Below are 21,204 nucleotides of genomic sequence, written 5' to 3' on the forward strand. Positions count from 1 at the left end.
TTAAAGTGAGATCATTTAAGTGGGCCCAATCCAACTTGGCTGGTGTCCTTATAAGAAGGGGATATTAGGATTCAGATATGCATGCAGGGTAGATCATATGAGGACAGAGTGGGAAGGTGGCTGTCAGCAAGCTGACGAGAGAAGCCTCAGGAGAAGCCAACCCTGCTGAAACATCTTGAACCTGGACTTCTAGCATCCTGAATTTGAGAAAAAAAAATGTTGTTGATTAAGCCCCCCAGTCTGTGTTACTTTGTTACAAAGACCTAGCAAACTAACAGGTTTAACAGATTGAACATTTGACAACTGTCAACTGACAACAGTTCATCAAAACTACCTGAGTGATTGCATGCTTATTTTCAGACTGACCAATTTCTTTAAAAGCACATGAAAACTTCTCTTCCTCTGTCCAAACTTATACTTTATGTTCTAGGACAAGAAAGGATTAGATAGGAGTAGAAAGTTGAAATTGCAGAGCAACTGTTTCCCCAGTAACTTTTGAGCCTTTAAAATTTTTCCTAAAACCATAAAGAGCTTAGAATCTGAAAATGCAAACATTCCATACCTGAAGAGCAAACTGAAAAAGCAGACAACCAAACACCCTCCGACTGTGAAGATGTAGGCCAGCTGCATGTTGTAGGAGGCCCCGCCGTTGCCATGCTGGATGGTAGAATTGGTGTAAAAGCCATAGTACATCACTGTGTCAGTAAAATAACCCTGAAAAGGACAGTAAACCCCAGGTCAGGTGGATCTCTCGAGAAAACAATGAAGGACTATCGTCAGCAGAGTTGACTTCTTCCATATACAAGAAGCCTGCACTGGTCAGTTTAGACATTTTGTTTGCCAGGAAAGAGGCAAAACAAGGACACTGAGAACCTACACGTCTTATCACTAGGTGCTTAGAGGTGGAAAGGATCGCAAAGCAACACAACTTTACACCGGAGGGACCCAGTAATCAGCACCTGGACCCGATGACCAAGCCAAGCATGACTAAAAGCAGGACAGCCAGCTGTTACGTGCCTCTGTCATCTATTAAGTATTATGGTCAAACATGCTTAAAATGAAACAAACCAAGTCTTTAGGTCTAAACTTCAGTTTATAGGAAATAAGGGGCTTGTATAAATCAGAGAAACAAATTAGAGAGACCTGGAGGAAACAAGTCTACAATTACATGTGCATTCCAATGTTCTGCCTTCCACAATTATCTAACTGTTTCCTCCGGGTCTCTCTAATTTGTTCCTCCAATTTACACAGGCCCCTTATTTCCTTAAAAAACTAAAAATAGAACTACCATATGACCTAGCAATCCCACTACTGGGCGCATAACCTATGAAAACAATAATTCAAAAAGATACATGTACCCCATTGTTCAGTGCAGCACTATTTACAATAACCAGAACATGGAAATAACCTGAATGTCCATCAACAGATGAATGATAAAGATGTAGTACATATATACAATGGCATATTACTCAGCCAGAAAAAGGAACAAAATTGGGTCACTTGTACAGATGTGGATTAGTATAGTCTGTCATACAGAGTGAAGTACGTCAGAAAGAGAAAAACAAATATTGTATACTAATGCATATATGTGGAATCTAGAAAAAATGGTAGAGATGAACTTATTAGTAGCATAGGAATACAGATGCAGATATACAGAACAGACATGCGGACATGAGGGTAGAGGAGAGGAAGGTGAGATGAAATGGGAGAGTACAATTGACAGGTATACACTACGATATATAAAACAGATCGCTAGTGGGGACCTGCTATATAGCCCAGGGAGCTCACCTCAGTGCTCTGTGATAACCTAGATGAGGAGGATGGATGGGGGTGAGCGGGAAGTCCACGGGGAAGGGGATATATGTATATATATAACTGAGTCACTTCACTGTATAGCAGAAACTAACACATTGTAAAGCAACTATATTCCAATTAAAAATGTTATCCTTTGACCAGCATGGCCCCTGCGCAAGGATGACACGCAAATTCGTGAAGCATTCCGTATTTTTGCTGAACTGAGTTACTGGGCAAGATTCTTTTTTCATGCTGTCATTTGTAATATGTTTTGTGAGAATCCTTGGGATTAAAGTTTTGGTTACAAAAAAAAAATGTTATCATTTTTATTTTTTTTCTGACCATTAAAAAATGTGGAAATCAATCTTATTTTGCAGGCTATATAGAAACAGGTGGTGAGCCAGATTTGGCTCTTGAGCTATTTGTCTATCCATACAGCCTCAGTGGCAGAAACCTCTTGTTGAAGGTAAACTCACAAGGTGGGAGCTATGTGCTCCAATAGAGAGCTGGGTATATACACTGTGGTTGTTAATAAAGAGAATAACATGGATGTATATCCATGCTCAACATATGCAGTAAAGCAAAAAAAGTTGCAAAGCAAAACTTGGATTATCTCACCCTCTTTTTATTTAAAAAAATATTTTAGTGTTATTGACTTGTGTATCTATGTATCTATGACTGTATAGGAAGAAAAACGGTGGATAAAGATACACTCCAAACTAGAGAGGTAGACAAAAGAGCGAGGGTAAAATAGACTTTTTCTTAATTTGTTCTCTTCTATACTAGGAATTTTTTTTTTTTAAAGAAGCACTGTATTTGTAGAAAGAAAATAAAAAAAGAAAGAAAAGGTAGATCTCTGAACACCAATATGAGATGGTGGAAGGAAGCAAGTCACAGGAAGTCTATATGAATAATTCATCTTTTGTTTAAAAAGAAAGATGTGTATGTCCATGCATAACATGCCCATAGGTGTGCAGAGAAGAGGATTCCGCACAACAGAAACTGTTAACATGGTCACCTCGGGAGACAGAAATTCTCCCGAAATTGTGTGTGTGTTACTTTGGAGAAAAAGAGAAAACATTTTAAACACCCACTTTTGCATCAGTTGACTCTCAGGCAAATGAGAGGCCTGGAAGGGCGCCAGCAGGCATGTCCTGGGTTTCCAAGTATGAATTCCAGGTGTGGGGGAGCACTTACCGCCCCGGTTAAAAATTCCAGTCCAGTGAACTGGAGGTGGTTCTTCTCCATCACAGTTAGCTGAGGGATTATGATGAAACTGAAGGTCACAATGAAGGAGAAAATGTTGAACTTCAAAAGCCACCTCAGAAAGTTGAAATAGGAGAGCACACTGGTGCCGAACTTGCCTCCGATGACCTTGAGCGTCTTCTGCCACAGGCTGATGGAACTGAGCAGTTCCGACAGGTTGTTCCTGAACCTCCGGTATGCCTGGGGGCAGACACAAAGTGCACGGCTGGACGGCTCCTCAACAAATACCTACTGAGCAGGCCTGACAATAGCAACAGGCCAGTGCTTCTAAGTCCCTTGGACATCAAGCCCATCAATCCTAAAGGAAATCAACCCTGAATATTCATTGGAAGGACAGATGCTGATGCTGAAGCTCCAGTTCTTTGACCACCTGATGGAAAGAGCCAACTCATTGGAAAAGACCCTGATGCTGGGAAAGACTGAAGGCAGGAGGAGAAGAGGGGGCGACAGGATGAGATGATTGGATGGCATCACCATCACCGTCTTTCCCCTGGACATACCCCTAATCTCACCCCATATTAGGAACCAGCCTGTCCTTACCTTGGGGAGCAAGCAAGAGAATCTGCTACTTGTTTTTGCAGGACCTTAGTAAAGACTTGCCTGAATTTCTTGTCTGGCCTCTTATCAGTTTCTATTGATTAAGGAAGACCAAGAACCCGGGTCTGTATCACTATTATTTATTACCTTCCTAGGTTTGCTGTTGAAGGTGACACTCACAGTAGCTAGGATGCCCAAACAATAACTAAATAACTCTGCAGCTCCTTAGACCTTCCTATGCCCACATGTTTTCCCCACACCTAAACTGACCCAATTTCTACGTCTTTCAAGGAAACGGCCGTGAATTTTGGTTTCTCCTTCCTGTGGGTCCTCCCTCCTCCCTGCTCTCCCGCCCCCTGGTTTCACCCTACTCCGTGCCCATTTACTGACCTCAGTAAAGACCAACTTACCAGTGAAATGGAGTTCAGACATTGAGCGCAGCAGTTGAGCTCCAGGATACGACGGCACTGCTTACTTTTCTCTTTGTCAACCATTTTCCTGTGGGAAAGGGCAGGAGAAAGTGAGACACCTCTGCGGTAATGCATTCATCCCCTTGACATTTCCTGAGTGCCTGCCACGTGCCAGGCACAGTCCCAGCTGGTGAGACACAGACAGATCTCCCCAGCTCATGGAGCAGACACCTTAGCTGGAAGAGAAAGAAAAATAAATAAGAAATGTAATCATAAAGTAGGTAAACAATATAAGATGATAGAAGGTGAGTGGTACTATGGGAAAAAGAAGGGGAACCAGAGCAGAGGAAGGAGGTGGGAAACACTGGGCTGAAGACCCTGTTATGGTTTGAATAGCTTCTTATTTGCACAAAGTCTGGAAGGAGAAGAGGGGGTTAGTCTGTAGATAAGGGACTATCCGAGCACAGGAAAGAGCCAACTCGAAGCCCCGGGGAGGCCAGGATGGGCAGGAATGAGCAGCGGAAGGGTGGAGAGTGTGAGTGATAACCGTGGGTAGGTGGCTGGGGTCTTAGAAGACAGTGGTTCTCAACCAGGAAGATTTTTGGCCTCGAGGGATATTTGGGTATATCTGGAGACTTTTTTTGGCTGTCAGACTGGGGGTTGGGAGGGCCACTGACATCTAGAAACCAGGGATGCTGCTTGCATACCCTACAGTGAACAGGACAGCCCCCCAGACATAGAATAATCCAGACTCAAATGTCAGATTGAAAATCCTGCTGTAAAGTCTTTTGGGTCACCACAAGGCCCTCACTGTGTGACAGACAGAGCCAAGCAGAGTTTGAAACGGGAGAGTGTTTTCAAGAAGATCCAGCTGCAGTTGTTCTCTTTACTTTTCCATGAACTCATTACATCTCCTTTGCTGTGGGCTCTTTCCTTTGGCCCAGCCAAAGGCCCACCCCCACAACACCATCTTCCAAAGCTCAGTTCACAGACGTCTTCTACTTTGCCCAAGTGGACTGTTATCTCTAGCCCTGTTATCTTCTAGTCCTCCCCCGCAATCTCCTTCTACCTTGATTTGGCTTGATATTCTATCATTTATAAGTTACTTGTTGACCAATCTACTTCTACTGCCAGACTCTGAACCTCAGAACAATTACATCATTTATTTACATACATACAATTATCTATTAGCAATTGCGTCTACTCTACTACCAGCTCCTTGCACTTGTGCTCCGTCATGTCCAACTCTTTGCGACCCCATAGACTGTAGCCCGCCAGCCTCCTCTATCCATGAAATTTTCCAGGCAAGAATACTGGAGTGGGTTGCCATTTCCTTCTCCAAAGGATCTTCCCAATCCAGGGAATGAAATTTTCATCTCTTGTGTGTCTTGTATTGGCCGGCGAATTCTTTACTACTGTGCCACCTGGGAAGCCCTGTCAACTCCTACAAATTACAAAAAGAAAAATGCTGAGGAATGATTAATGCAAGAAGGGCTGAAGGGTTAAACAGCCCTCACTCTTGTTTTTGAATTCCTGGGCTTAGAAAGCCTCTGAGGTTTTGTTTGTTTTGGTTTTGTGTCCCTGCCCCCTGCCACCGCCCCTGCCTGGTACAGCATGGCTTGCAGGATCTTAGTTCCCCTACCAGGCACTGAACCCAGGTCACAGCAGTGAAAGTGCCAAGTCCTAACTACTGGATCACCAGGGAACTCTCCCCTTACACACACCTTTTTTCTAAGAGGAGTTTAAAATTTATAGAGAAGTTACAAAAACAATACAGAAAATCCCCATCTCCCACTCACCATTTCCTCTACTAACATCTTACATTTCCATGGTAGGTTAGTTGCAACTAAGGAACCAACATCGGTGTGTAACTTTTACCTAAACTCCAGACTATCCTGACTTGACCAGTTTTTCCATAGATGCTCATTTTCTATTCCAGGACCCATCCAGGACACCACATCGCATCACTAGTCATGTCTCTTTAGAACCCCATGTCCCAAACTTTCCTTCTTTTTGATGATCTTGACAGTTTTGAAGAATACCACTCGGGTATGATGAAAACCGTCCCTTGATTATGGTTTCTCTGCTTTTTTTCTCTGGTTAGACTAGGGTTGTGGGTTTTAGGAGAGAGTACACAGGGGTGAGGGGCTTCCCAGATGGCTCAGCTGGTAAAGAACATGCCTGCCAATTCAGGAGATGCAAGAGACACAGGCTCAGTCCCTGGGTTGGAAAGATCCTCTGGAGAAGGAAATGGCAACCCACTCCAGTATTCTTGCCTGGGGAATTTCATGGACAGAGGAGCCTGGTGGGCTATAGTCCATGGGGTTGCAAAGAGTCAGACATGACTAAGCATGCGTGCACACACACACACAGAGGGGACTCTGTGATCACACAACTTATCTCTGGAGATATTAGCCTTGAGCACCTGGCCCAGGCAGGATTAGCCAGACTTCACCCCAGGAAGCGATGTCCCCCTCTTTCCATGCTCCACTCTCTGGAAGCAGGTCACTAAGCACTGCCCACAGTCCTGGTGACCAACACATATTATGTGGAATTCTTCAGCAGAAAGATGGCTTCTTCCCTTGCATTTATTTCTTATCTTTCTGACACGAGACAAAAGTAGAAGACTGAGGTTTCTAGGAAATGTGTGCAAGAAAAAAACCTTTCAGTCCATACCTAAGGTTCCTTTTCTCTTCCATAGTCCTTGGCTGATTCCTGATGGCTTTAATTCTGTCTCTAGATGTCATGGGTATCAGAGACTCGATTAACTTTTGTCCTGCAGAAAAAAAAGGAGATTAATTTTTTATTTTAACATAATAATAGCATTTGAAAATATGGTGCTAAAGATCTAGAGCATGTTTTTATGAGTGCACAGGAAAGAATATGCAGATTCAGTGAGCCGAAAAGTCACAAATAAAAACAAAAAGATGGTGCATACACATGTAACATCTCAAAGCCAAAGCATGTGACAGTTTGTATGCAATTCCAACTCCATGTTTTCCTTTTTCTATGACACAGCACATACAACAAAGCCAGAACGTGTGGTCAGCCTGGTTCTTTTCTCTCTGTAATTTTCTGCATGGCTTTCTCTCGACCCTCTGAGCTCCAGGCCCAGGCATCTTCTTTACTTTTCTTGACTGTCGTCTTCTGCTCTTCCACCCCTGGAATGACTCCCCCTCCCTTCTCCCGAGAACTCAGATTCACACTTCGGGTCCGCGTGGCAGATGCTGTGATCACCTACCCCACAGTCATCTCTCCTTTTTAATAAGATCCCAATTCAGTTTAGGCATCTACCCGCCTCCTTCCCAAGGTCCTGGGCTTCTGCAAGGTGGCGTCCATCTCCAGATTCTCATCTCCAGAGCCCATCTCCAGCGGGCAGGTCCCTGTGAGTCTGAGCCTATCTCGATGGCCCCACACCCAGCAGGTGACCTCTTTAGCTCCAGGCATGTGATACACTGGCTAACGTGAGAGGTGGTCTGCTGAGGGGTTGCACGAAAAAAGTTTCTTCCTTCTCAAAAAAGCAGGACTCAAAAAAAAAAAACAAGGAAAAGGCAGTGCCTTCTTCCTCTGGGTGGGTTGTGTCTGCATGGCACTGTGGCCCCATCCATAATGGGGGGAGCAGTGGGGACCACTGGGCCCATGGCAGGTGTGGCTGGCTCCCAGCCCTGTTGTCAAGCTGCATGGAACCCCTCCTCTCAGCGACACAGCTGAGGCAGAGCGAGAATTCCCAGAACAGGGCCTCCAAATCACTTGGCTGAAGATGAGGAATTTGAGCATCTCCTAAGAGAGAAGTGGGGACAGACAGAGGAATAAAGGTGAAGGAGGAAAAAAAGCCCAGAAATTCGGGGAGACAGCAATGTGACAAGAGACGCCCCATCTTTCAACAAAGGAGCTAAACTCATAAAATGCTTTGGTGTGAATAGATCCCCCTCCCCCTCCCCCCTTAGAAGTCACTGAGAATGGCTGGACTTCATGCCTGGAGTATTAAGGAGTGAAAGAGAAACAACATTGGAGAAATCAGTGTTTGATGACAGGAGCTGCGAGGCAAGGGAGGGTCTCAGTTAAGACCTGGTTTCACGGAGGACTTGACAAATGGAGGCATCCCATGATACTCGAACCTAGGAATTGGGTCCAAAGCACTTCGGGACGGTGGTTAAGGTGTCAGGCTTGGGAATCAGGCAGACCTGCATTTGATCCCAGAACTGCTATGTCATTTAATTTCCTTGAGCCTCAGTTTCTCAGCAAATGGAAATGACAGGCGTGCCTGTATTACACGTGCAGAGAGTGGCAGGTAAGTAAAACTAAATTCGATGGATAACAAAAAGGCAGAACACCAGGTATGTGAAATGAGCTTGATCAAGGTAAAACTCCTTATTAGCTGTCAGATCCTCTCAAAGGGACCCCTTCCAAGTCCCAAGCATCCTCAAGCCTTCACCCTATTCGATGTTTTAAAACCACAGCCCTGTGGGCAACTCGGAAGCGGTTGCTCCCATTCTAACTCCTCTGCCCCAGGGTCTCACCTTGGATGTTCTCGTGTGAAGTACGAGGGGTGTCTAAGCCTGTGTTTTCTGAGTTATGAAGGGTCAGAGAAAACGATTCCTTCAAAGGTGTTACAAACCGTAATAACTGCTTGCCCTTTTTGTCATTCTGATTGCTGGAAATCTGAGAGTCTGTCACATCGCTCTCAGAAATGGAGGAGACCAGGATGGAGTTTGAGTTCACCGGTGTCTTTTCTGGAACAATCTGACTTGAAGATGGACGGCTTTGGACCCCAGATGGGTCATGCTCAACCTCGACAATGATTTCATTCACTTGACCACCAGAAAGCATCTCTCGTTCCCCCAAGCCTTAGGTCCCACCAAGGTGAGCTTCCCAAGACCTCATATAGCAGTCACACTGGCATTGTTGGGAACCGCCCAGAAAAGTGATGAGTCACAGAGACCTGCCCCATTCACAGTTTTTAATGCCAAGATGAGGTGGACAAAACCAGTCCCCCACAAATCACAGTACAGCTCCTCACATCTACGCCAGAGGGGGATCCCTGAGAAGAGGAGTGTTTTCCTGTGGCGATTCTGTCCCAGTAGCTAGGTAAAAGGCCAGAAACAGAATTCTTTATTAAAGCGATAGGATTCTAGAAATAGAAGGCAGAGATTCTTCTAAATGACTGATCATCAAAGGGCATGGTCTTCTTTTTAATTGGTGCCTCTGGTCTAAGACTTATGTTTTATTGGTAGTTTTATGTGCCTGTGTAAGTCCAGATGGGTTTACAGTGAAACAGTTGCCATCTCCTGACTGCCTGGGTGGCCCCTCTGCTGTCTGTCTGCTTCCCACACCCATTCTCTCTTTCTCTCACATCAGCAGATGCCTCCTTTCCTGTGCAGCCACGGTGCTCAGTTAAAACTCTCCCAGCTTCCTTCGTGGCAAAGCGTGGCTCCTTTTGCAGCCTAGGATGGACTTGTGACCCCATTCTAGCCAACGAGATTGTGGCTTCCATTAATGCTCTTCAGTGGGTGAAAGTTTGCCTGATTTAACCCTTTGCATTTCACCATTTCACATTGTTCCTGACCAGATACAGCCATTTGGAAAACAAGAGGGTAAAATGTTCACCAGCCGAGGGTGGTGGGAAAAGACGCTTCAGAAGGAGCCTCGGGTGTTGAGAGTATCATGGGAAGAGGTGCCATAAAAACTCTGGACTCACTCCTGGCCTACTTCTTGTCACAAGAGGAAAATAAATCCCTTTATCGCTAAACCACTGTCTTGTGTCAATGCTGGGCACCTGGACACAGTCCCTACCCAGCAGACCTGATCTGGAAATCACCTTGGCTGTGCTGTTTATTTAATAGTTGGAGAAACTGAGGTGCAGAGGAATGAACTAAACACCCTCTGAATCATACTCTCATTAAATGTCAGGACTGGACTAATAATAGAACTCTTTACTTCTCCCCACACCAACGATAATTACTAGTATTGGGAATCTGCCTGCTAATGCAGGGGACATAGGTTCAATCCCTAGTCTAGGAAGATTCCACATGCCATAGAGCAACTAAGCCTGTGCACCACAACTAGAGAGTCGTGCCTCGCTGGCCGCAACTAGAGAAAGCCTGCACACAGCAACAAAGACCCAGCCCAGCCGAAAAAAAAGGTTCATGTAAAAAACAATAAATGATAACTATCAGTAACAAGACCTGAAGGCCAACTACTTTAAATAAAATGTATTGTTTGATTTTCACAACCACCCTATGAAGTAAGTACTGTAAGAAACCCCATTTTGTAACTAAGAAAACTGAGGCCCAAAAAGGTAATTTGCTTAAGGCCACAAAACCAGCAAGTACAAGAGCTCAGGATCAAACCGAAGTCTGTCTGGTCCCAAAGCACGGTGCCTTAATTACTTTACCCTGGTCCTTTACTGTAAGCAGATGCTGATGTATCATTCACTACTTCCTTCATTCATAAATGAATATTTATGAGTACCTACTATGTGCCAGGCACTTCCTAGCTGCTAGCATGATCCACCAAAGTGACACTCTATCAGAAGACTGTCCATCAATTAATTGTAAATGATTTGAGAATCAGAACTAGTAAAGCAAAATGGTAGAGAAAGCCAGGTTCATCTCTGGGTCCTCTATTTCTTTACTTCTCTCTGCCTTCTGGGGACTCCTCTTCCACCTAGAGGCCCTAATCTTCATATTGGCCACTGAGCATCTTAAGAGGTTTGAAGGCATTTCTTTTCCCCAGTAGTTAAAGCCATTCCCTGCTCTTGTGGAAGACAGACAGAGAGCATGATTGTTTACATCCCCACGGTTTTCTCTCCCCAGTGGCAACAGCTATTTCTTGAAAGATACAAGCCTCTAAGAAAGCTCTTAAAGAGTAAAGCTACAGGGTCGGATGTCAGAAGGTGAGAGATAGTTTCAAGTCACGGGGCCCCACAATATGTGCTGTTACACAGAGGATATCTTCGATTTATTCCTTGGTATTCACAGGTTTGCCTCTAGCTTCCAGCATTCCCCAGCCTCTCTCCTCTGATGCTTTTTTATTTCCTCGGCTTCTGCTTCTGATCAGACCTTCCTCACAGCACACACCGATCCTTACAGAGCTTCCTAACTGATTTCAAAGCCTTCTTCAAACTGATTGCTCGTATCCTCCACTATCATCATAATTCTATGATTATTCAGAAAAATTTTGATCAAGGCAATGCCACCTCACCAACACATGTAATAGCCATGGGATGGACATGTGGCCCAGCCTTCTTTCCTATGTAAAAATGACTGGTTCATGTGTAGGCATGTGTCCCACATGGGGCTGGAGAGAGGTTCCTCAGTAATGACCAACAGGCCTAGAAAGAAAGGAAGATTTGCCATGAGATTGCTGAGCTGTGTGTGTGTCTGCTGTCAAGCTCTCTGGCCTGCAGAGAAGGCCTGACTAGTTGAGATGAATGAGGTGAAGCTTAAAGAGAAGCTTCCTGTGAAATAGATGGAGAAAAAGAGAGTCTGAGCTCCTGGCTTCAGACTCAGAGGCCCTGGTTCCTGTAACTCATCCAACAAATATCTCTGAGCACCTACTATGTGCCATGTCAGGCTCTGTACTAAAGTTCTGGAAGGTAATTCTATCTTCTGTTCTTTGTTTACCCACATCCTTCCCACAGTGCAGGCCTTGGGCCTGGGTGAGCTGGGTTTCTTTCATTTGCAACCAGAAGAGTCCTAGCGAAGACACCTTGATATCCAAAGGAGAAAAAAACTCTCCATGTTTAGAATAAAACCTGTTGTGATAAATTAAGGAAGTGCTGCATCAGTTACTATACCAGAGGCCAAGAGGCAGTGGCAACACCTGCATTGCCTTGAACAGGCTCCCTCTGCAGGACAGATGCTTTCGGTCACTGTCCATTGAAGCCTTACCTTGGGGTGACCTGAGCCAATCATGTCCAGACAAGGGTGGGTCTCCATAAGCTGGGCCAGGACCATCATCACCCACATAAGCAGGATTCACTGGAATGAAGAGACAAAACAATTAATCCCACACTTGTTACTACTGAGCACACAGTGGTCAGCAGGACCTTGTTAATGGGCCATAACTCAGAGTTTGAAAAATACTTGTCTGGAGAGGAAGGGATGAATAGATGGAGCTCAGAGGGGTTTGTGTGCTAAGTTGCTTCAGTTATGTCCCACTCTTTGTGACCCCACGGACTGTAGCCCACTAGGCTCCTCTGTCTATAGGATTCTCCAGGCAAAGATACTGGAGTGGGTTGCCATTTCCTCCTACAGGGAATCTTCCTGACCCAGGGATCAAACCCACGTCTTATATCTCCAGCATTAGTAGACAGGTTCTTTACCACTAGCGCCACCTGGGAAGCTTCAGCAAGGTTTGCTGCTGCTGCTGCTGCTGCTAAGTCGCTTCAGTCGTGTCCGACTCTGTGCGACCCCATAGACAGCAGCCCACCAGGCTCCGCCGTCCCTGGGATTCTCCAGGCAAGAATACTGGAGTGGGTTGCCATTTCCTTCTCCAGTGCATGAAAGGGAAAAGTGAAAGTGAAGTCGCTCAGTCGTGTCTGACTCTTAGCGACCCCATGGACTATAGCCTACCAGGCTCCTCCGTCCATGGGATTTTCCAGGCAAGAGTACTGGTTTAGGACAGTAAAAATACTCTGTAGGATACCATTATGATGGATACAAGTCATTATATATTTATTGAAACCCATAGACTGTACCACCCAAGGTGACAATGTAAACCAAGCACTTTGGGTGATAATGATATGTCAATGTAGGTTCAGTTGTAACAAATGTCCCACAGTGGTGGGGGACCCTGATAATGAGAGAGGCCATGCACGTGTTCCCTGGAGTAGGAAATAGCAACCCATTCCAGTGTTCTTGCCTGGAGGGTTCCATGGACGGAGGGGCCTGGCGGGCTATGATCCAAGGAGTCTCAGGGCGTCAGACACAACTGAGTGGCTGAGCACACACGTATGCATCTGTGGGGCACAGGGTTTTGGAGAAATCTGTCACCTTTCCCTCGATTTTACTGTGAACCTAAAACTAATGTTAAAAAAAATGTCCTACTTTTAAAAATTAAACAAAAGAAAGTTTGTTGAGATGATTACAAAGCTTCCTTCTAGTTGTAGCCTTTTATGATGACACGTGAATGTGAAATTTGGTATGATTTTCATAGGGATAGAGTCCACTTTCAATATCTACATGACAAGCGTCACATTTTGATATATTTTTATTCAACTCATGATAAACAATGAAGTCTAAACACCTCAATAGAAAAAAATGGAGCACATTTTGACAGAGACGTACGAAATTATACTGCGGGAGGTTCTGGAACTTCTTGCCAAGGATCAGTTCCCAGCTTTGCTGCTTTATTAACTGTGTGCTCTCTGGTGTATGTTACTTAATAGTCTAAGTTTCAATATCTTAGTCTGTAAATCAGGGATAATAACAGGCCTTCACATAGGATTGTTGGGGAAACTGAAGCAGTTAATTTTTGTTGGGGAAACTGAAGCAGTTAATATGTGTAACTGATGTAACTATGTATAAAAGTGCTTGAAAAAAATCCCAGAACACCACAAATTCCTCATATTTACTATTGTGGTAAATGAGTTGTTTTTCAGCAAATATTATACTTCTTCCACTTGGGACACTTCCATTGAGGTTGGACTTGGTCATGTGACTTGCCTTTGCCAGTGGAACATAGCAGAAATGACAGTTTGCTAGTTCCAAACCAAGGACTCAGAGACATCATATGTTTCTGCTCGCCTCTCTGTGTGCTTCCAGCTTATGCCACGGGATGAAAGTGGCCCAGGTTAGTTCACTGGGTCAAGAAGGACACTATACCTAAACAGAATCTGTGAACTCAAATCAGACACAACCAAACCCAATCTGGTTCAGTCAGACTCCAAGCAAACCCACAGATGTGTGGGTGAGAAATAAATGATGGTTATTGTGTAGCACTGGGTTTTAGAGTTGTTTGTTACGCAGCATTCCTGTGGCAACAGCTAACTGGCACATCCCTTACAGCTGTTGCTTTTAATTCAGTTAGCATTGCTCAAGCACCTACTGTGTGCCAACCATTAGGAAAACCACATGGAGCCTTGGAAGATATATAGATGAAATGGGTTCTCCTTAAGAAGTGCATAGTCTAACAAGATGGTCTAGCACTGGACAAGAGAATGCTGGGCTACAACTTTGGGCCTAAAAGGAGCCCAGAGAAGGAAGCCACACTTTATGTGGCCACTTTTTAAAATAGCTTTTTAATTCCTGTGTTCTGTGGAGCTTGGTGGTCGGCAATCCATATTTTCCCTGCTTCTACCCAGCAGTAAAGTGGAGTCAGGGAGAGTGGCTGATACAGGTTCTTTTGATTTATTAGCTAGGTGACCTTGAGCACGTTTCTCTCTGAACCTCAGTTTTTCCCTCTGTAAACAGGGAGAACAGTAGTGTCTGCTGCAGACGAAACAAGACTGTAAAAGTAAAAAAGTGCTTAGCAGAGTCTCCAGGGCATGGGAAACACTCCAAAACAGTTATTAGCTCTGCTTGCATTGGAGTGGGGCAGTGTTTCTCAATCTAATATTTTTTTTTTCATTACCAGCCACCTAAGGAGTCTTTTAAGATATTTCTTCCTCATTGCCCTCCCTCACGACATTATTTATTTCTTTATTTTTGGCTGCACTGGGTCTTCGTTGCTGCTATAGTTGGCTTTCTATAGCTGTGGCAAGTGGGGGCTACTCTAGTTGCAATATATAGGCTTCTCATTGCAGTGGCTTCTTTTGTGGCAGAGCATGGGCTCTCGGTGCACGTGTTTCAGTATCGTGGCACCTGGGCTTAGTTGCCCAGTGGAATGTGGGATCTTCACGGGCCAGGGATTGAACCCGTGTCTAATGTACTGGCAGGTGGATTCTTAAACACTGGACCAACAAGGAAGTCTCCCCATGACATTTTAAGATCACAGTTGTACTGTATAACTACGTGTTTGTGTATCTTCTTTATACATAAAAAGAGGAAATTTTTTCCAGTCCTTTTCAATAAATTTTCACCCCTTGAGCTACATATGCCCCACTGAGAATGCCTGGCATAAAGGTTTGGAATAGCCCAACTCAATGTTTTCTCTGCAAATGTGAAACAGTCCGCATTTTTCCTGAGTGTGTGGCAATGCACCCCATCTCCTCCTCCCTGTCTTCTTCAATCTCTTCCCTACCAGTCTCCTCAGGGCTGAGCAGTCTTTCATCTGCACCAACCAGCACTTCAGCCCCTTGCTCTGCTCAAGGCTGAACACTCCCTTCCCCAGCTCTGAATTCCTATAACATCGACTTGTGCCACGAGCTGGCTTTCTCTATCAGAAAAGTCCCCCTGTTTCTTTCTCAGAAGATGAGAACTGGTAGACTCTTCTTCACCTCCCAGAGCTAAACCTTTACACACAGCAGATTCTGAGAATGATGTGATTTTTCACATATTATCCATCTGTTTGCTCGTTTTCTTTAGTCTTCATGTGCTCCTGTCACCTCCTCACCTAGGCTCTAAGTACCACGAGGACAGAGCTGCTTCTAACTCCCTGCGTCCCCAGTAGGTTCCAAATATACAAATGCTGACCGTCTGAACACCTTTAGGAGGTGCTTAACTAAAGCTGGCCACTGGCAGCCACGCGAACTTAATCTAGTCTACCAGTTGTTTTGTTTGCCCAGCACAGGGATTTTATTTATTTTAAAAATTATTTTGGAACATGTAAAAACCCAGACTTCTGGCTTCTCTAGAAAAATCTGAGGATCTGGCCACACTAAGACCCTCTTTCTCACATAACCACCATGGGTTTGAACCTGACCATCAGCCTCCACACACAGGCACCACTCCTGCCAAATTTGCTCAGATAAATGATGACACAGCTTCTCTTCTCTACACTCTCAGGGTTCAGCCCTTGTAAAGTGGGTGTTTGAAGGAGGAGGGGTAAATCACTTCTCTTGCTGATCTTTAATGACTGGTCCCAAGCCCACTGAATTTTATTTTCTTCCCAGGAAATGATCCTCTTCTTAACAAATGCTTACCATAGCCATTGCCAGGAGCATCTGGATGTGGATTTGCCATCCCCACAGATTTCATTTCAATGCTTTCAGGATAATCAACATCCTCTCTCCCAAGGGTGCCCAACAGGCTGACACCCTCATAGTGAAACGAGGGCTGGACTGAAGATGTTCTGCCGAGCATTCTGCAATCCCAAAATGATGAATCAGTATTCATCTGGTAGCACAGTAAGGACAGTCATCCCTCCATCAATCCACTCATCCATTCATTCATTCCACTGAATGCCAATCATGCATGGGCAAGGGGAAGCGAACACAAAGACAAAGACATGGGTTGTTGACCCTCAAGGAACTTTCCATACAGTCTGGTCAAGCTTCTTAAACACAACCATAAGCAATTATAATACAAGTAGTAACTGGTGAATATTAGAAGACAGATCCAATGAGTTCACAGGAAAGAGAAAATTTGGGCTGGGAGTTTGAAGGGAAATCTACATGAAAAAGAGACATATGAGCTGGGATTGGAAGGATAAATCCATCCATTAAGAGTTAGGAGTAGGGCATCCAAGGATGAAGAACAGAACAGGTAAACCTGTGGGACCAGAAAGTGCTGAATATATAAAAGGAATGCTATGAAAATCAATTAACTTGGAGCAAAGATTCTCAATTTTATGTACATATCAATTCCCAGGCCTCACCCCAAACAACTAAATAGAAGCTCTGAAAGTTGGGCCCAGGTATTTGTATGATTTTTAAGGCCCCCCAGGTATTTAGGTAATTATAAGCATCGGCCAAGGTTAAGAACCACTGACCTATAGTATAGGGTTGGGGTAGGGAGAAGATGGGCTTCCCAGGTGGCTCAGTGGTAAAGAACCCACCTACCAATGCAGGAGATGTGGGTTCGATCCCTGGGTTGGGGAGATTCCCTGGACAAGATATGGCAACCCACTCCAGTATTCTTGCCTGGGAAATCCCATAGATAGAGGAGTCTGGCAGGCTAGAGTCCATGGGGTCGCAAAAGAGTCAGACATGACTTAGCAACTAAACAACAACAGGGAGGGGATAGCAGAAGTGGGAGAAGGTCAGTCAGTCTGGGCTTTGGCTGGCATCTTACATTAGCCCAGCACATCCTCATTCTTAAGGTATCATAAGTGAAGTGGTGGGGTCTTTCTCCCAAAGGTTATGGAGAACCATGGAAGATAACAAACAAGGGAGTGACAAGGTCAAAGGTATATTTTCAATGATGAATCAAGCAGTGAGGAATAAGACCAAGGAGGACATTTTGACCTGGTCCTTTTAATCCTCCTATTTAGGTTCCGAAGACATTTGATCCCACTACACACCCAAATCCCACATTTTTTTTCTTGTTGTTCAGTCACTAAGTTGTGTCCAACTGTTTGCAACCTTATGGAGTGCAGCATTACAGGCTTTCCTATCCTTTATTATCTCCCAGAGTTTGCTCAAATTCATGTCCATTGAGACAGTCATGCCATCCAACCATCTCATCCTCTGTCATCCCTTCTCCTCCTGTCCTCAATATATCCCAGCATAAGGGTCTTTTCCAATGAGTCGGCTCTTCACATCAGGTGGCCAAAGTATTGGAGCTTCAGCTTCAGCATCAGTTCTTCCAATGACTATTTAGGGTTGATTTTCTTTAGGATCGACTGGTTAGATCTCCCTGCAGTCCAAGGGACTCTCATGAGTCTTCTCCAACACCACAATTCAAAAGCATCAATTCTTTGGTGCTCATCCTTCTTTATGGTCCAACTCTCACATCCATACATGAGTACTGGAAAAACCATAGCTTTGACTAGATGGACCTTTGTCAGCAAAGTGATGTCTTTGCTTTTTAATATTCTGTCTAGATTTGTCATAGCTTTCCTTCCAAGGAGCAAGTGTCTTTTAATTTCGTAGCTGCAGCCACCATCTGCAGTGATTTTGGAGTCCAAGAAAATAAAATCTGTCACTATTTTCACTTTTTCCCCTTCTATTTGCCAGAAAGTGATGGGACCAGATGCCATGGTCTTAGTTTTTTGAATGTTGAATATCTTTTTAAAGTATTTATTGAATTTGTTACAATATTGCTTCTGTTTTTTTTTTTTATGTTTTGGTTTTTGGGCCTCTTCATCAAGAAGCTCATTAGTTCCTCTTTGCTTTCTGCCATAAGAGTGGTGTCATCTGCATATCTGAGGTTATTGATATTTCTCCTGGCAATCTTGATTCCAGCTTGTGCTTCATCCAGCCCAGCATTTTGCATGATGTACTCTGAATATAAGTTAAATAAGCAGGGTGACAGTATACAGCCATGACGTGCTCCTTTCCTGATTTGGAACCAGTCCCTTGTTCCATGTCCGGTTCTAACTGTTGCTTCTTGACCTGATACAGGTTTCTCAGGAGAAGGTGGTCTGGTATTCCCATCTCTTTAAGAATTTTCTACAGTGTGCTGTGATGCACGCAGTCAAAGGCTTTAGCATAGTCAATGAAGCAGAAGTAGATGTTCTTCTGGAATTCCCTTGCTTTTTCTATGATTCAATGGATGTTGGCAATTTGATCTCTGGCACTTCTGCCTTTTCTAAATCCAGCTTGTATATCTGGAAGCTCTCAGTTACATACTGTTGAAGCCTACCCTGAAGGATTTATGCTGAATTCATAAATATTACTAGTAGAAATAGTACATACAAAATAAAACTCACATTGGTTAGAATTTCACATAGTAAATTTGTTACAGGTTAAAAATAGCCTGAAAAATAAATAAATAATCACTTGCTGTTGGCAACATGAACACTGAGAAACTTAACACAGGAAAAATTAGATTTGGTAGAACTGTCACCCAAGGTTAACACTGTCAATGACCCAAACTGTACCTAATAAAATTTGTCAATGACTAAAACTGATAGAAGATTAAAATCTTTTTGACAAAATTTAGATCTATAGGATCTGAATCAGGAAAAAATAGACTTAAAAAAACCTCTTTAGAGGAATCCCAACAATGGCAAAAACTATAATCAATAAAACTTGATGAAAACAACAACAATGGAGAAGATCAATGAGTCAGATCTGCTCTAAACATGAAAAGTGGTCAATTCTGGCAGTAATTTCAGCAAAATAAAGATGAAAGTGGAAAAAGTCAGGAGTGGCTCAATCACCTTGTATAAAAGTAATTGAGGAATTAAATGGATTCCATGGTGTTAGGTCTTCAAAAGATTTTCTTGATTAAAGTGCATTCCTGTTGATATAGTTCTGGTTAAAAGGTTTGGGTTCATAATTATCATCTTAACCTTAATCTCATTGGACGTAGCAGGGTCAAAACAGTGTGATCTAAATGTCTTGCAGGGACTAGGCAGGAAGAGATAAGAGAATGGGAAGGATGTTATTCAAGCAAGAAGTGATGAAAGATTATAATCAGTTAAGAGCATGAAGCCTCAGGCTGAGAATCCAAGACCCAGGTGAGGTATACAGGTAGGCGTGAAAGTTTCACCATAAATCCAGGTCATGAAAATCATCATATGTGTCCTTATCCAAATTAAGTTAAACATTAATTGACTTAATGATCTAACCTTCATCTCCCATCCCCACTGGAGGGAGATTCCAGCACTTACTTCCTGGCCATTTCCGGGTCCTCTGAAGAGCCATAATCATGACCATTCTCAGCACCTGGATAATCAGGCTCTCCCCAAAAGTTTGTAGAGTTCCGATAGTCCTCAGCACCCAGATAGTCTGGTTCTCCAAAAAAGTGTGGACGGTTAGATTGACTCTCAGCACCTGGATAATCAGGTTCTCCCAGAGAGTCTATGTATGCCTTGACTCTGGGGCTAGCATGTTCTGGATTCCTTCTGGAGCCTGGATGGTTTGAACTGGCTCTGGGACCAGAAGAGTTCAAGTTTTCCTGAGCTCCAGGGTAGTCTGGTTCTCCCAAGGAGTCAAGATAATCTGGATTTGTTCTGGAGCTTGTGTAGTTTCCACTGCCTTGGGAACCAGGAAAATCAGGATTTCGTTGAGACTGAGAGTAGTCTGGCTCTCCAGATGAGCCTGGCTGGTATGGATTCCTCTGAGATCCAATATTCTCTGGTTCTGCCAAAGGTTTGGGATAGTCTGTCCCTGCAGAGTATGGATGACTCTTGGTGCCAGGGTAGTCTGGATTACTCCAAGATCTAGGATAATCTGGTTCTGCTAGAGACCCAAGATAGTCTGGACTTGTTCTGGATCCTGCTGGGTATGGGTTGCTCCTGGTGCTGGGGTCATCTGAGTTGTTCAGAGGACCTGGAGTTTTCAAATACCCCTGAGCATGATTCCGAGACGCAGAAGAGTCAGGATAATCTGGGTCCTCCTTATAAGCACCATTCCTGTAGGCAGACATGTTTACTCTGGAGTGTTAAAATGCATCTGCAGTTATTCGGTGATCTCTTTCTTTATCTGAAAAACAAAAGGAAGGAAACATCAGATTTTTTCCCCTTTCTTCCCTGCAATAATTGATAGTTACCTTGCAGTATCTGTTCTTTCTTCCTTCCTAAATATGTACTGCTGCTGCTGCTAAGTCACCTCAGTCGTGTCCGACTCTGTGCGACCCCATAGATGGCAGACCAGCAGGCTCCGTCATCCCTGGGATTCTCCAGGCAAGAACAGTGGAGTGGGTTGCACAACTGTCCAAAATAGAGACTATATCTCCCAGCCTCCTGTGCCTCTAAGTGCAGCCATGAGAGTGGGCAATGAGATGCGGGCAGAATCGGTATATACTACTTCTAGGCTGTGCTGTTAAAGGGAAGAGGTACTCCTCCCTTTCTCAGTCTTCTCACATCCGTGGACTGGAATGTGGAAATGATGGGGTGCCATCTGGGCCATCTGTGGATGGTGACTGCAGCCATGAAATTAAAAGATGGTTGCTCCTTGAAAGGAAAGCTATGACAAACCTAGACAGCGTATTAAAAACAGAGACATCACTTTGCCGACAAAGGTCCATCTAGTCAAAGCTGTGGTTTTTTTCCAGTAGTCATGTATGGATGTGAAGCCTGAGTGCCAAAGAATTGATGCTTTCAAATTGTGGTGTTGGAGAAGACTCTTGAGAGTCCCTTGGATGGCAAGGAGGTCAAGTCAGTCAATCCTAAAGGAAATCAACCCTGAATATTCATTGGAAGGACTGATGCTGAAGCTGAAGCTCCAATATTTTGGCCACCTGATGAGAAGAAATGACTCATTGGA

General features: G+C 44.1%; 1 protein-coding gene and 1 pseudogene across 2 annotated transcripts in view; one reads left to right on the forward strand and one right to left on the reverse strand.

Moving 5' to 3' along the window:
• TMC5 (transmembrane channel like 5) overlaps positions 1 to 21,204 on the reverse strand; it is a 98,244-nt gene that overhangs the window by 32,520 nt on the left and 44,520 nt on the right. Inside the window, exons 5-11 of one of the 2 annotated variants that reach the window (XM_081560817.1) lie at positions 19,608 to 20,421; positions 16,033 to 16,193; positions 11,900 to 11,989; positions 6,684 to 6,783; positions 4,008 to 4,095; positions 2,992 to 3,240; positions 563 to 714 (exon numbers count right to left, since the gene is read on the reverse strand). In XM_081560817.1, coding sequence (XP_081416943.1) covers positions 563 to 714; positions 2,992 to 3,240; positions 4,008 to 4,095; positions 6,684 to 6,783; positions 11,900 to 11,989; positions 16,033 to 16,193; positions 19,608 to 20,365 — 1,598 coding nt within the window. In that variant the 5' untranslated portion in view covers positions 20,366 to 20,421. Of the gene's footprint in view, positions 1 to 562; positions 715 to 2,991; positions 3,241 to 4,007; positions 4,096 to 6,683; positions 6,784 to 8,527; positions 8,858 to 11,899; positions 11,990 to 16,032; positions 16,194 to 19,607; positions 20,422 to 21,204 lie in introns of those variants that run through there. The other variant, XM_081560818.1, reaches the window with a different exon arrangement.
• Positions 1,911 to 2,009, forward strand: LOC145533577 (U6 spliceosomal RNA; annotated as a pseudogene).

The sequence above is a fragment of the Giraffa tippelskirchi genome, chromosome 13, assembly GCF_054371585.1.
Source record: "Giraffa tippelskirchi isolate mGirTip1 chromosome 13, T2T-mGirTip1v1.2.pri, whole genome shotgun sequence".
In the NCBI taxonomy this organism is placed as follows: Eukaryota; Metazoa; Chordata; class Mammalia; order Artiodactyla; family Giraffidae; genus Giraffa; species Giraffa tippelskirchi.